Source organism: Heterodontus francisci, chromosome 18, assembly GCF_036365525.1.
Source record: "Heterodontus francisci isolate sHetFra1 chromosome 18, sHetFra1.hap1, whole genome shotgun sequence".
In the NCBI taxonomy this organism is placed as follows: domain Eukaryota; kingdom Metazoa; phylum Chordata; class Chondrichthyes; order Heterodontiformes; family Heterodontidae; genus Heterodontus; species Heterodontus francisci.
In genome coordinates, this window is record NC_090388.1 from 2,695,918 (window position 1) to 2,711,347 (window position 15,430).

Here is a 15,430-nt window from a genome sequence, read left to right on the forward strand (position 1 = left end):
CAAGCAGCTGCTTGAAAATTGAAAACAGTTTCTGAGTTTGGAAACATCATTGTGGACTTTCTGTGAAGTTATCAGCAATTTGGCAGCTCTGGATGGTCACAGAAAACTAGCTAGAATGATTTTAAACTAAAGTTCTGTTTGCACATTTCAAGGAGAACCGGTGGATGTACTGCACTTAGATTTCCAGAAGGTATTTGATAAGGTGACACATCAAAGATGATTGTGGAAAATAAAAGCTCATGGTGCAGGGGGTAACATATTGGCAGGGATAGAAGATTGTCTAGCTAACAGGAAATAGAGAGTTGGCATAAATGGGTCATTTTCTGGTTGGCAAGATGTAATGAGTGATGTGCCACAGGGATCAGTGCTGGGGCCTCAACATTTTACAATTTATATAAATGACTTAGATGAAGGGACCGAAGGTATGGTTGCTAAATTTGCTGATGACACAAAGGTAGGTAGGAAAGTAAGTTGTGAAGAGGGCATAAGGAGGCTACAAAGGGACATAGATAGGTTAAGTGAATGGGAAAAGATCTGGCAAATGGAGTCTAATGTGCGAAAATGTAAAATTGTCCATTTTGGTAGGAAGATTAAAAAAGAAACATATTATCTAAATGGTGAGAGATTGCAGAGCTCTGAGATACAGAGGGATCTGGGTGTCCTAGTGCATGAATCATAAAAGGTTAGTATGTAGGTACAGCAAGTAAGTAGGGAAGCTTATAGAATGTTATCGTTTATTGCATGGGTCTTCTTCTTCTTTGGCCTCCTTGTCTCGAGAGACAATGGATAAGCGCCTGGAGGTGGTCAGTGGTTTGTGAAGCAGCGCCTGGAGTGGCTATAAAGGCCAATTCTAGAGTGACAGACTCTTCCACAGGTGCTGCAGATAAAATTGGTTGTCGGGGCTGTTACACAGTTGTCTCTCTCCTTGCACTTCTGTCTTTTTTCCTGCCAACTGCTACATCTTTTCGACTCGCCACACTTTAGCCCCACCTTTATGGTTGCCCGCCAGCTCTGGCAAATGCTGGCAACTGACTCCCACGACTTGTGATCAATGTCACAGGACTTCATGTCACGTTTGCAGACGTCTTTAAAGCGGAGACATGGACGGCTGGTGGGTCTGATGCCAGTGACGAGCTCGTTGTACAATGTGTCCTTGGGGATCCTGCCATCTTCCATGCGGCTCACATGGCCAAGCCATCTCAAGCGCCGCTGGCTCAGTAGGGTTTATATGCTGGGGATGTTGGCTGCCTCAAGGACTTCTGCGGCGTTGGAGGTACGGTCCTGCCACCTGATGCCAAGGATTCTCTGGAGGCAGCGAAGATGGAATGAGTTGAGACGTCGCTCTTGGCTGACATACGTTGTCCAGGCCTCGCCGCCATCGAGCAAGGTACTGAGGACACAGGCTTGATACACTCGGACTTTTGTGTTCCGTGTCAGTGCGCCATTTTCCCACACTCTTGGCCAGTCTGGATATAGCAGTGGATGCCTTTCTCATGCGCTTGTTGATTTCTGCATTGAGAGCCAGGTTACTGGTGATAGTTGAGCCTAGGTAGGTGAACTCTTGAACCACTTCCAGAGCGTGGTCGCCGATATTGATGGATGGAGCATTTCTGATGTCCTGTCCCATGATGTTCGTTTTCTTGAGGCTGATGGTTAGGCCAAATTCGTTGCAGGCAGTCGCAAACCTGTCGATGAGTCTCTGCAGACACTGTTCTGTGTGGGATGTTAATGCAGCATCGTCAGAAAAGAGGAGTTCCCTGATGAGGACCTTCCATACTTTGGTCTTCGCTCTAAGACGGTCAAGGTTGAACAACTTGCCACCTGATCTTGTGTGGAGGAAATTCCTTCTTCTGAAGACTTGAACGCATGAGAGAGCAGCAGTGAGAAGATGATCCGAAACAGTGTAGGTGCGAGAACACAGCCCTGTTTCAAACCACTCAGGATAGGAAAGGGGTCTGATGAGGCACTGCTATGCTGAATAGTGCCTTTCATATTGTCATGGAATGAGGTGATGATACTTAGTATCTTTGGAGGACATCCAATCTTTGCTAGTAGTCTGAAGAGACCACGTCTGCTGACGAGGTCAAAGGCTTGGGTGAGATCAATGAAAACAACGTAGAGGGGCATCTGTTGTTCGCAGCATTTCTCCTGTAGCTGATGAAGGGAGAACAGCATATCAATGGTGGATCTCTCTGCTCGAAAGCCGCACTGTGCCTCTGGGTAGACACTCTCAGACAGCTTCTGGAGTCTGTTTAAAACGACTCGAGCGAAGACTTTCCCCACTATGCTGAGCAGGGAGATTCCATGGCAGTTGTTGCAGTCACCGCGGTCACCCTTGTTCTTATAGAGGGTGATGATATTGGCATCGCGCATGTCCTGGGGTACTGCTCCCTCAGCCCAGCACAGGCAAAGCAGTTCATGGAGTGCTGAGAGTATAGCAGGCTTGGCAATCTTGATTATTTCAGGGGTAATGCCATCCTTTCCGGGGGCTTTTCCACCAGCTAGAGAATCAGTGACATCACTGAGTTCCAATTTTGTTGGCTGTTTGTCCAACTCATCCATGACTGGCAGAGACTGGGCTGCATTGAGGGCAGTATCAGTGACAAAATTTTCCCTGGAGTACAGTTCTAGGTAGTGCTCCACCCAGTGGTCCATTTGCTTGCGTTGGTCAGTGATCTGGTATTGAATACAAAAATAGGGAGGTTATGCTTTGGCAATACAGGGCATTGGTGAGACCACATCTGGGATACTGTCGACAGTATTGGTCTCCTTATTTAAGGAAGGATGTAAATGCATGGAAGCAGTTCAGAGAAGGTTTTCTAGACTAATACCTGGAATGGGTGGGTTGTCTTATGAGGAAAGGTTGAACAGGCTAGGCTTGTATCCGGTGGAGTTTAGAAGAGTAAGAGGTGACTTGATTGAAACATATAAGATTCTGAAGGGTCTCAACAAGGTGGATGTGGAAAGGATGTTTCCTCTTGTGGAAGAATCTAAAACTAGGGATCACTGTTTAATAATAAGGGGTCGCTCATTTAAGACAGAGATAAGGAGAAGTTTATCTCTCAGAAGGTCGTGAGTCTTTGGAAATCTCTTCCTCAAAAGACGGTGGAAGCAGAGTCTTTGAATATTTTTAAGGTAGAGGCAGATAGATTCTTGATAAGCGAGGGGGTGAAAGGTTATCGGGGTTAGACGGGAATGTGGAGTAATCAGTTCTGCCGTGATCGTATCGAATGGCGGAGCAGCCCCTATGTACTGAGTGACCTACTCCTGCTCCTAATTCATATGTTCGCATAATATAAAGGAAAATAATGATTTGCATTCATCTATAATGCCTTATCTGCTCCCAATTCCCAAATTCCTAATTTTTAAAATTCTCATCCTTGCTTTCAATTCCCTCCATGGCCTCGCCCCTCCCTTTCTCTGTAATCTTTTCCAGCTCTGCAATCCTCTGAGATATCTACACTCCTCCAACTCTGGCCTCTTGCAAATGCCCAATTTTAATCACTGCAGCATTGGTGGCCGTGCCTTCAGCCACCTGGGCCCCAAGCTCTGGAATTCACTCCCCAAACCAGCTGGGCAGCACAGTGATGCAGTGGTTAGCACTGCAGCCTCACAGCTCCAGCGACCTGGGCTCGGCTCTGAGTACTGCCTGTGCGGAGTTTGCAAGTTCTCCCTGTGACCGTGTGGGTTTTCGCCGGGTGCTCCGGTTTCGTCCCACAGCCAAAGACTTGCAGGTTGATAGGTAAATTGGCCATTGTAAATTGCCCCTAGTGTAGGGAGGTGGTGGGAATATGGGATTACTGTAGGGTTAGTATAAATGGGTGGTTGTTGGTCAGCACAGACTCGGTGGGCCGAAGGGCCTGTTTCAGTGCTGTGTAACTCTATGATCTAAACCTCTTTTTCCACCTTTAAATTGCTCCTTAAAACCTACCTCTTTGACCATGCTTTTGGTCGCCTGCCCTTATATCTTTTTATGTGGCTTATTGTCCATTTTTTGTCTACTAACACCCCTGTGAAGCACCTGCAGATGTTTAACTATGGTAAAAGTGTTATATAAATGCAACTTCTTGTTATCACTTCTCTAAGTAATGTCCCAGAGCACAGCCCAGACAATGAATTCCTTTGAAATCACTGTTGTTATGACAGTAAATGTGGCAACCAATTAGTGGAAAGAAAAGTCCTCGAAATAACAATGTGACGAATGACCTGTTTGTACTGTAGATTGAGGGAAGAATGTCGGTCGAGAAATTAGGAGATTCACCCTGCTCTGCTATCTCTCAAATAGGAACATCTGAAATTGGCAGGCAGGAAAAGACCAACTCGTCTATCAAACCAATCCCACACACCATGGAGACGCAACCATCAGAACTAAACTCTTCTCCCCTCCCTTCCCCTCATCCTCTCCCTGACCCCTCCATCCTCCAATTCCTACCCCACACTTCCCCTTGCAGCCAAGTAATCTCCTGGGAGAGGCAAAAAATAGAGATAAAACCCAAGGCCACTAACAGAAAAAATACTTTGTAAAATTCCTCTCTGAGCTCTCAGGTAATAGAAAGCACTCCAGAAATGCACCAGTTAACCTTCAATAGCTAACCTAGCATTTAGGGCTGTGATTAGGTTCTGTTTATAACAAACTAGATGAGACGTAAAATCTACAAAACAAGTATCGTGTACTGATCAGCTATTTCAGTAGAAATTTCATTGAGACTGTCAATCATAAAAACACTGCATACCGGAGGGATTAGTCAGGGGGCCTCTTGTATTTGACTATGGATATAACTGTTGCGTCAATATTTGCTCTCCTCAAAAAACAACCCTTTAAATAAGAACACTTCTATAACAATGAGGCTATGTCAATTATACAGTCCAACAGTTTCAGTATTTACAGCTCAGGCCTCCAATCTGCTCCATTATTCAGTTAAATTGCACTGCTTTGTATCTCAACTCCTTTTCTCCACATCCCTTGATACCCTTACCCACCACAAATCTATTGATCCCAGTCTTGAAAGCTCCAATTGTCCTCCACCATACACATCCTTTTTGGCGAAGATAGGTCCAGATTTCTACAACTCTATTTTGAAAAATGTTTCTTAATTTTGCCCCTAAGGGCCTAGCTGTAATTTTAAGATTGTTCCTGATTCCCCCCAGCAGAGGAAATAGTTTGGTTGGTGGATTTGTGAGGTTTGTTAGTCCTTGGCTGAAGATGAAGCAGAACAATGAGAAATAACAACGAAGGTTGTTGAGGTCATTGTTATTCCCTCAGCTGTTCTGGATCCTGGGCCTACTCCTCCCTTGTTGTTGCCATGGCAGCTGTAATCTGTCTTCATTATGCAATCCATGCCAATAGTAGCAGCATGTAAGCAACATTCTGCAAGGTGATAGATGGTAGGGCACGTGCCTTTCATGTCCCAAAGCACTTTATAGCCAATGAAGTATCGTAGACTCCTACAAGGCAGACAGAGCCATTCAGCCTGTCATGCCTGTGCTGACACTTTGAACAAGCGGTCGAATTTAGACCCACAGCCCAGCTTTTTCCCCTGTAACCCTGAAAATACATCTCCAATTGCCTTTTGAAATTTCAATCTGATTCCACCACCTTTTCAGATAGGGAATTCCAGATCTTAACAAGAAGAAATTTCACTTTCCCTCTAGTTGTGAAATTTATAACCTCTGCTAATTGACCCACTTACCAGAGGAAACAGTTCCTTTCAAAATGTTCCATGAAATCCTCTCTTGACTTTGAACACCTCTGTTGGGTCTTCCCTTAACCTTCTCTGCTCTCAGGAGAACAATCTCAGCTTTTCCAATCATTCCACCCAACTGAAGCCCCTCATTACTCTTATCGTCCTGGTAAACCTCCTCTGTACCCTCTCCAAAGCCTTGACACACTCCCTAAAGTGCAGTACCCAGAATTATACACAATACTCCAGCCATGGGATCTTTACATTCACCTGAGAGGGAAGACAGGACCTCAGCATAACACAATCTGAAAGACCACAGTACTCCCTCAGGGCTCTCAACTTAGAATATGTACTCATGTCTTTAGATGGGACTTGAATCACAACTTTCTGATTCTGAGGCAAAACTGCTATCAACTGAGTGACAGCCACCACCACATGGTTATTTAACTTGTGCTAAGTCCTACCAGAATGATCTTCCAGTCTGTACATGCACTTGCTCCCCATTTATTCAACTCTTCACAGCTAAGATTACATGGCTGACTAATGGCAGGCTCCCTCACACGGAGGGAATCTCACTGTGCCAGGGTGATGATTCCCAGGGGTGTCGAAGAGGTAAACATACTACCATCCTGTTGGACCGCCATCGCTGGGAAAAGTATCCCGGTCTATAGTGGCCCAGCTCTGTGGAGTGAACCTGATCAGCTCACAAAGCAGAAAGCCTGCACACTCCTGCTCAAGAAACACTCATATAGAAACACAGGACGATTTCGGGATTGTTTTATTGCTGTAATATGTTAAAAAATCTTAAAAATAAATATCATGAAAAGATTATTTAATAAAGGCTTTCAAAGTAATGAGGGGTTTTGAGAGAGGGTGCAGAGGAGATTTACTCAAATGATACCAGGGATGAGGGACTTCAGTTAATGTGGAGAGACTGGAGAAACTGGGATTGTTCTCCATAGAGCAGAGAAGGTTAAGGGAAGACCCAATAGACGTGTTCAAAATCATGAAGGATTTTGCTGGAGTAAATGAAGAGAAGCAGGTTCCAGTGGCTGGAGGGCCGGTTACCAGAGAACACAAAAAGCCAGAGGGGAGATATGGGGACATTTTTTATACAGCGAGTTGCTGTGATCTGGAATGCGCTGCCTGAAAAGACGGTGGAAGCAGATTCAGTAGTAAATGCAGTGCTGTCTTTTGGATGAGACATTAAACCAGGAGTCCATCTGTCTTCTCAGGTGGCGTAAAATACCCCATGGCACTGTTAACAGAAGAGCAGGGGAGTTCCCCGGTGGAGTCCCCACATCCCCAGTGGAGTTCCCCGGTGGAGTCCCCACCCCCCCAGTGGAGTTCCCCGGTGGAGTTCCCCCCCCCCCCACCAGTGGAGTTCCCTGGTGGAGTTCCTAAGTGGAGTCCCCCCCCCACCCCCCCCAGTGGAGTTCCCCAGTGGAGTTCCCCGGTGGAGTCCCCCCCCCACCTCCCCCAGTGGAGGCCCCCGGTGGAGTTCCCCAGTGGAGTCCCCCCCCCAGTGGAGTTCCCCGGTGGAGTTCCCCAGTGGAGTCCCCCCCCCCAGTGGAGTTCCCCGGTGGAGTCCCCCCCCCCCACCTCCCCCAGTGGAGTCCCCCGGTGGAGTTCCCCAGTGGAGTCCCCCCCCCCAGTGCAGTTCCCCGGTGGCTACACTTCAAAAGTACTTCATTGGCTGCAAGTTTTTTCAGGACATCCTGAAATTGTGACAGGTGCTATATAATTAAAAGTCTTTCTCTTTTGACCTTAAATGACAGAAAAGGAGCAGAAAGAGGGAGGGAGGGAGAGAGATTTGGCAATGGCTGGACTATGCTTACCATCCTTGGCAATTTGGAGAAGGATTATTGGATGCTTGAATCAGTCTTTTGTATTAAAATTGTTGCACTTGGATCAGGAATGCTGCTGATTAACAGTGACAGGGTCACTAGGGTGGAATTGTATTCTTGACTTGAATTTTGTTGATCTGCAGTTGAGCACTGTGTCAAAGGAAACATTTGTTTTGCTATTCCTTCCTACCTGATTAAATACAAGAGCTGGAGAGAAGGAATCCTAACCCTGGTGTTGGTATAGTTTGCTTTGATTGGGTGGTCTGAATGTTACAATGCAGAGTTGAAGTCAATGGCAGTGAACAGCATTTAATGTTTAAAGCTGCTAATAGCCACCAGAAGCCATTGCTGATCACGATCAAAATCTAGTGCGACTGCTGGACAGAGTTCGCCAGATGAACCTGAAGCTGAACAAGAAAAAATTGCAATTAAAGATGCCCAAAGTCAAGTACATAGGTCATGTACTGACAGCAAAATATCTTCACCCGGATTCTGAAAAGGTGAGAGCGGGTAATAGTGATGCGATGACCAACAGATATAAAAGCGGTGCAATGATTTGTTGGATTCGTCAACTATTTCGCAATATTCTTGCCCAATTTGTCATAGAGTGTGAACCGTTACGCCAACTCTCTGCCAAGGACATGCAGTGGCATTGGAGCACAGAACAAGAAGCATCATTCACTAAAATCAAGCAACCAGTGACGGCAATGCCAGTGCTGAAATACTATGATGTAAAGGAAGTCACTCTGCAGTTTGACTCCAGCGGAACAGGACTTGGAGCAACACTAATGCAGCAAAAACAACCGGTTGCATTTGCATCCAGGGCGTTAACGCGAACAGAACAATACTACGCTCAGATCGAGAAAGAGTGCCTGGCCATTGTCTTTACTTGTGAACATTTTCATCAATACCTATTAGGAAGAGACAAGGTGACAGTCGAGTCCGACCACAAGCCACTTCAAAGCATTTTTCAAGCCACTACTATCTGCTCCAAAGCGTCTGCAAAGGATGTTACTCTGGTTACAGAGGTATCGTCTGGACATGACATACAAGCAGGGAAACAGATGTACATCACTGACATGCTGTCGAGACAGCACTCCCTATGAAGAAAGTAGAGGATGCTACGACAGAGTGTGAAATCTTCCAGATCCAACGTGAAGCTGCAGCTCGACATCCTCTGGAAGTCATCAACCCAGCAGAGACACTGAATCTGACAGACACGCTCCTTGTTCAAATCAAACGAACTACCCAACAAGATCCAATTCTACAAGTGTTGCAAGAAGTAGTGATGAAAGGATGGCCTGAAAGCATCAAGGATACTGCTGTGTTCACAAGAGCATATTGGACTTACAGAGATGAATTGACAGCCCAAATGGCATCATGTACAAAGGAAGTAGAGTCATTATCCCTAAGGAGTTGAGAGGAGAGATGCTAAGGCACATCCATGCAAGCCACCAAGGAATTGAGTCAAGTCTGAGGAAGAGAAGAGAAGAGAAATGCTCTACTGGCCAAACATGAGCAATGAAATCAAGGATCACGTCAGTCAGTGCAGTGAATATAACGAGTACCAAACTAAGCCAGTTAAAGAGCCACTGATGACACATGACATCCCAGACAGACCATGGCGGAAGCTGAGAGTAAACCTCTTCACTCTCACAGGAACTGATTATCTTGTCACTGTAGACTACTATTCTGACAACTGGGAGGTAGACCAGCTGACCTCAATGACTACCGGTGAGATTGTGGAATGCCTGAAAGCACACTTTGGTCGTTTCGGCATTCCAGACATTGTGATGAACGACAATGGCAATGCCTCAGTTCACAAGTGAAGAATTCAGCTGCTTCGTAAAGGATTTGGAAATTCAACATCATGCATCATCTCCATACTATCCCCAGTCAAATGGAAAGGCTGAGGCAGCAGTGAAAATCACCAAAGCAATCATAAAGAAATCAAGCAAATCTGGCACCGATGTATACAAGGCAATCCTCGAGTGGAGAAACACACCTACTGAAGGCATGGAAAGTGGTCCATTTCAAAGACTAATGTCACGCCACACTCAAACTACTCTTCCAATATAGCAAAAAAGCTACTGAAGCCGGAAGTAGTAACAGGCGTGAGTGACAAAATCAAAGTGAAATGGCAGAAAGCCAAATTTCATTTTGACAAAACTGCCAAACCACTGCCAGAATTGAGCATTGGAGAGCCAGTCAAGGTACAGACCTTCAACACTCTCAACAAGAGTCAGCCCAAATGGCAACTTGAGATCTGTGTAGAGCAGTTGTCACCTCGATCGTACACAGTGTAAGTGAACAACCCGATATACCGTCACAATGCAAGCACAACTGCAGAAGCTGTTTCTTCACTACAGGTGGCCGATCAGGAAGATGAGAACTCACCATCTGCACAGACCACAGATCAACCATCAGTCCCAGAGTTCCACAGCACCCCAACAACGGAAATGGAACAACAACAGTTACCGCGGCAACAAGTGACATGGGAACGACACTCCCTGGAGAAGGAAAATCACCCAGATGAAGAGCCAACAACAACGCACACATGTACCTTTAAGAGACTGGCACGATTTAATGACTATGTGTGGAATGCATGTGCAGAGACTGACGAGAATAACGAACTGCTAATGCATGAGAGCAGTTGTATGCATAGTGGGTAACTTGGGCAACTCACAGTGTAAATGATAATGCATGCAATTTTTTTGTTTTGTATGAAAGAGGGGATGTTTGGGATAGAAATGCAATATTGTACTAATGTACCTTCTGGTTTCCCGTAGTCATGTGACCTGTACCATGAGGCACTCACTGCAGGCATCCATCAGCAGGCAGTTCAATAAAGACACATAACAAGCAAGACTGTTATCATGTGGGCGCAAATGCAATTTAAGGCTAAACAGGCTACAGCATCATTTCTAGTTTCAGTGGGTAGTATGCCTGCCTTTGAGTCAGCAAGTTGTGTGTTCAACACTCATTACAGAAGTTTACCATGTGCAGTGTTAGTGTGACTCAGTAGGTAGCACTCTTGAGCTCTGAATCCCAAGATTGTGGGTTTAAGTCCCACTCCAGAGACTGGAGTGCAAAATCCAGGCTGATATTCCAATGCAGTATGGAGGTGCCATTTATTATTCAGATGAGATGTTAAACTGTCTGGCCTCTCAGCTGGACATAACTGTCCCTGTGGCACTATTCTGAAGAGGGGATATCCCTGATGTCCCTGGCAATAATTCTTCTTTGGCCTCCTTGTCTCGAGAGACAATGGGTAAGCACCTGGAGGTGGTCAGTGGTTTGTGAAGCAGCGCCTGGAGTGGCTATAAAGGCCAATACTAGAGTGACAGACTCTTCCACAGGTGCTGCAGATAAATTTGTTTGTCCGGGCTGTTACACAGTTGGCTCTCCCCTTGCGCTTCTGTCTTTTTTCCTGCCAACAGCTAAATCTCTTTGACTCGCCACACTTTAGCCCCGTCTTTATGGCTGTCCGCCAGCTCTGGCGATCACTGGCAACTGACTCCCACAACTTGTGATCAATGTCACAGGACTTCATGTCACGTTTGCAGACGTCTTTAAAGCAGAGACATGGACGGCCGGTGGGTCTGATACCAGTGATGAATTCGTTGTACAATGTGTCCTTGGGGATCCTGCCATCTTCCATGCGGCTCACATGGCCAAGCCATCTCAAGCACCGCTGGCTCAGTAGGGTTTATATGCTGGGGATGTTGGCTGCCTCAAGGACTTCTGCATTGGAGATACGGTCCTGCCACCTGAGGTCAAGGATTCTCCGGAGGCAGCAAAGATGGAATGAGTTGAGACGTCGCTCTTGGCTGACATACGTTGTCCAGGCCTCGCTGCCGTAGAGCAAGGTACTGAGGACACAGGCTTGATGCACTCGGACTTTTGTGTTCCGTGTCAGTGTGCCATTTTCCCGCACTCAATAATTATTCCTCAATTAACATAATTAACTAACAGATTATCTGATCATTATCACATTGCTGTTTATGGGAGCTTGCTGTGCACAAATTGACAGCTGTGTTTACTACATTACAACAGTGACTACACTTCACAACCTGGTTTCAGTATTTGAATGAGGCTCTTACCCGAGTCAAGCCCAATGTTCCCTATAAGCTGTGCGGCTGCTCCCGAATGGCTCCGAGCAGGCCATGAAAAGTCATTGCGCATGAGTGGCTGCAAAACAAATTTAAAGAGGCCGAGCACTTAAATAATTCACCTGCGCACACCAAACAAAATGGGAGGGAATGTTGTTCGTGCCCTTCTGGAAAATCACATCGGATGGGTCTCGGGTCGAGTTAGCAATGTATTTTTTTCAATTAGTCTCACTGTTGCCCTTGTTCATTCTGAAAAAGCAGTATGGTAGTGAGATGTTTATTGGGCTCGCCTTCTCAGGTGGGAGTAAAAGATCCCATGGCACTATTTCGAAGAAGAGCAGGGGAGTTCTCCATGGTGTCCTGGCCAATATTAATCCCTCAAATGATGCCAAGAAAATAGACTAAGCTGGCAATTAGCTCATTTCTCTTATTGGGGTCTTGCTAAGTGAAAGTTGGTTGCTGTGTTTCCCTGTTTTACAAGAGCAACAGTGCTACAAAAACAATACCTCATCAGTAAAACACTCTGGGCCATCCTGTGGATGTGAAAGGCACTACAGAAATGCATCCTTGTTCTTTCTCTCTATCCCTCCTTCCTGCTTTCCTTCAGACAAAGACCTCTAATGCAGCGTTTGACCACATCCATTGCTTTGCACGTGGGTGATTGTTTGAGGTGTCTGTTCCCTGAACAGTGTCATTTTCCTGCTTGGGCCTTACAGAATGCTGCACAGATGCATGGGGAAAGAGTGGGGCAGTGGGACTAATTGGATAGCTCTTTCAAAGAGCTGGCACAGGCATGATGGGTCGAATGGCCTCTTTCTGTGCTATATCATTCTATGATTCTATTAATTGCATGTGAGCACCAACCTTAATCTCAGTCTAGGTTTATTTTACTGCCAACAGCATTTCGTTCAAGCCCATGACATGGTGGGTGGCAGTGAAAGAGTTAAGTACTCCGTACAACAACTGCAAGAGTCAATTGGAGCTGTGCCTCTCAGGATTCTTGCAGAAAAAACGTGACCTACAGTTTCTTGTGTTAATTTATCTTTCCATGGTGAGCTGTTCACTTACAGTTTGGATTTAAAGGAGCTGTCCCAAAGAAATGTCTCCATTTAAAAACACAAGGGCCATTTTGTCATTATGTCACTTTTCTCACCTTAATTTACTGGTGTTCTCTTCATATGGCTTATTCTTCAAATGTTTAATTCTTTTTTAAATGCTGTGAATTAATCAGTTTCGATAGAAGTTTGTTGTAGGGTATCCTGCATTCAAATAACCATACAGCTCTGTTACAGTTCCAGTCTCAATGTTTTTATTGCATATTTAATTACTTATGAGATGCCCATATCCTGCCCCTGCTATGTCCTTTTCCATAGCAACACCAACACAACAGGAGGCCCGTGCAACACTGGGAAAGTTGCCATGCTGGGGGAAAATAGCCCTTGATTTGGGCTGTACTTGGCTTCATTGTCAGCCTGCCTCCATGGAGTGGAATGCTCATTCCTGTGGTAGCCACACCTGGGATGTTGCCAGAGGTAGGGCAGCATTGGGGAGCTGTCCCGATGGGGTTTCTCACTCGTTTCCTTCTCCCCTGTTTCGAAACCATCTCCACAGGACCAGGAAAATTCAGCCCAACGTTTCAGGTCAATGAACCTTCCTCATTTTGTGGGGAAGCTTCCGGCTTAGACTTAATGGGCCGAATGGCCTCCTTCTGTACTGTAACTCTATGATAGGTTTTTCTAGTCAGTATTATTGATTTGGAGCCTCATGGAGCTAGAGATACAATGGGGACTTTATTAACCATTCCCTCTCTTTCCAGGTATATGACTGATGGAGGGCTGAACCTGTACACTCGGAGCATAAACCGGATCCCAGACATATCAGCCACACGTGATGTCATACAGAGAGGCGTGCCTGATGTCTCGGGAGATGTTGATAGGTAAGAGTGTGACAACAGAGAAAGTGAGAGTTGTATGGAGTTAACTCAATGTTTGTGACATCTGTTACTGGCTCCCAGGGGATGAGTTTTGAAATGTAAGAAAGGTTCTGGTTGAGAATAGGCCACAAGAGCTATTGAAACTCATCCCTGTGACAAAGTCTGAGGTAAATATTACTGTTTATCTCCTCTGTTCCCATGGAGACTTACCTACTGGAAACATTGGTGGGCATCAGACCACTTGTCTGAAAGTGCAAGCCACAACACAATTTTTTTTTTTTGCACCTCGCTTTTAACGGACTCAGACATCTGGGGCCCACAAACCAGTAGGTGTCACAATTCCTCACAATTCAGATGCTCACAGTTCTGTGCTGTGGGGGGCGGGGGGAGATTCCAGCCTGAGTCACATTCAACACCAAAGCAATTGGCCGCCAAGCAGAGGAACTGGCAGAAATGGAATGGGAAAGGGAAGCGGCCTATTTGAACCACTAACTTCCAAACTCACTCCCACCCCTGTGTCTGAGAAGGTGGTGGCAAACTCTGGTCTGACTGCACCTCAAACCTGAGTCCGATCTGTTTGACAAGATGACAGCAAGACATTCAGGTGCTGGAGGCAACCACAGCATCAAATTACATTTATATAGCACCTTCAACATTGTAAAACATCCCAAGGTGCTTCACAGGAGCACATACAGAAAAGAATTGACTCTGAGGGAAATAAGGAGATATCAGGACAGGTGACCAAAAGCTTAAAGGTTGAGATGAAGGTGGAGAGACAGGGAAGTTTTGGGAGGGAGTTCCAGAGCTTAGGATCCAGGTAGCTGAAGACACAGCCGCCAATGGTGGAGCAAAGGAATTCGGCATTTGCAAGAGAGCAGAATTGGAGGAATGCAGTGCAGGGAAGAGCTACAAGACTGATCCTCCAGTATCAGGAACCTGGGTTATGAAGGGAAGGGAAGACTTGAAAATCTTTGACTTTCCAGATTGGAAAAGAGATATCCAAGAGGTGATCTTATAGAGAAGATAACTAAGGGTAAATTCAGCATATTATTATAATTTAAATTTGGAAATGGGACAGGGGTTCAAACTAGTAATAGGTAACTTTAGGGCTGATATAAGGTAATCTTTCTCTACACATAGAATGATCAATAGTTGGAATGGACCTCCCAGTAGAATAGCAATACAAAAATTCTGAGGTCACAGAATCAAGAGTGGACTGTCAGACATCTGGATGGATGAATTAAGATGGGTTGAATGGCCTTCCTCCTCTGTAATTACCCTGGGAGGTTTTACCTGCCAATAGCCTATTCTTACCTGAAATAGTGGATTATTTTAGTTTCTCCTCCCAGCTGTGTTGTGAGTCTCAGATTATTGTCAGGCTGGTTAACGAAGGTGTGCCTTCATAAAACCATGGACCCATGACTGTATCTTTCTCCCATTCTCCCAACCGCAGTGTGAGATTGATCCGGATTAAATTCTGTGTGCCACAGTCTAAGAGTAAATCCTCCTTTGCTGGGTGTAGTAGATTATTGACATGGAGATTGGTATGACAGTAGGAATATGCTTCCAGCTACCAATAGCAGCTGTACCATAAAGAGCGTTTGTTTCCCAATCATTCTCCTTCCAGAAGGGAATAGTCTGTTTATTTCTCAAAATAAACAATCACATCCCTCCAGTTATGTTTCAAACTCCATTCAGCAGCTCACCCATCTCATTATATACCCCTTACTCTATTGGAATGGGAGCAAGACTTTGGAAACTCACTTCACCGAGTCATCTAGTGACCAGAACTTGCAATTACATCATGACAGTTGACATAGGGACATAGCTAGTTACAATGGCAAATACTGATGGAAA

The 15,430-nt window shown here is 45.5% G+C and overlaps 1 protein-coding gene across 5 annotated transcripts in view; it reads left to right on the top strand.

Moving 5' to 3' along the window:
• nav3 (neuron navigator 3) overlaps positions 1-15,430 on the top strand; it is a 361,431-nt gene that overhangs the window by 127,580 nt on the left and 218,421 nt on the right. For all 5 annotated transcript variants that reach the window (XM_068050100.1, XM_068050098.1, XM_068050099.1 and 2 more), the window contains one exon: positions 13,457-13,576. In XM_068050100.1, the coding sequence (XP_067906201.1) occupies positions 13,457-13,576 (120 nt within the window). The remainder of the gene's footprint in view (positions 1-13,456; positions 13,577-15,430) is intronic.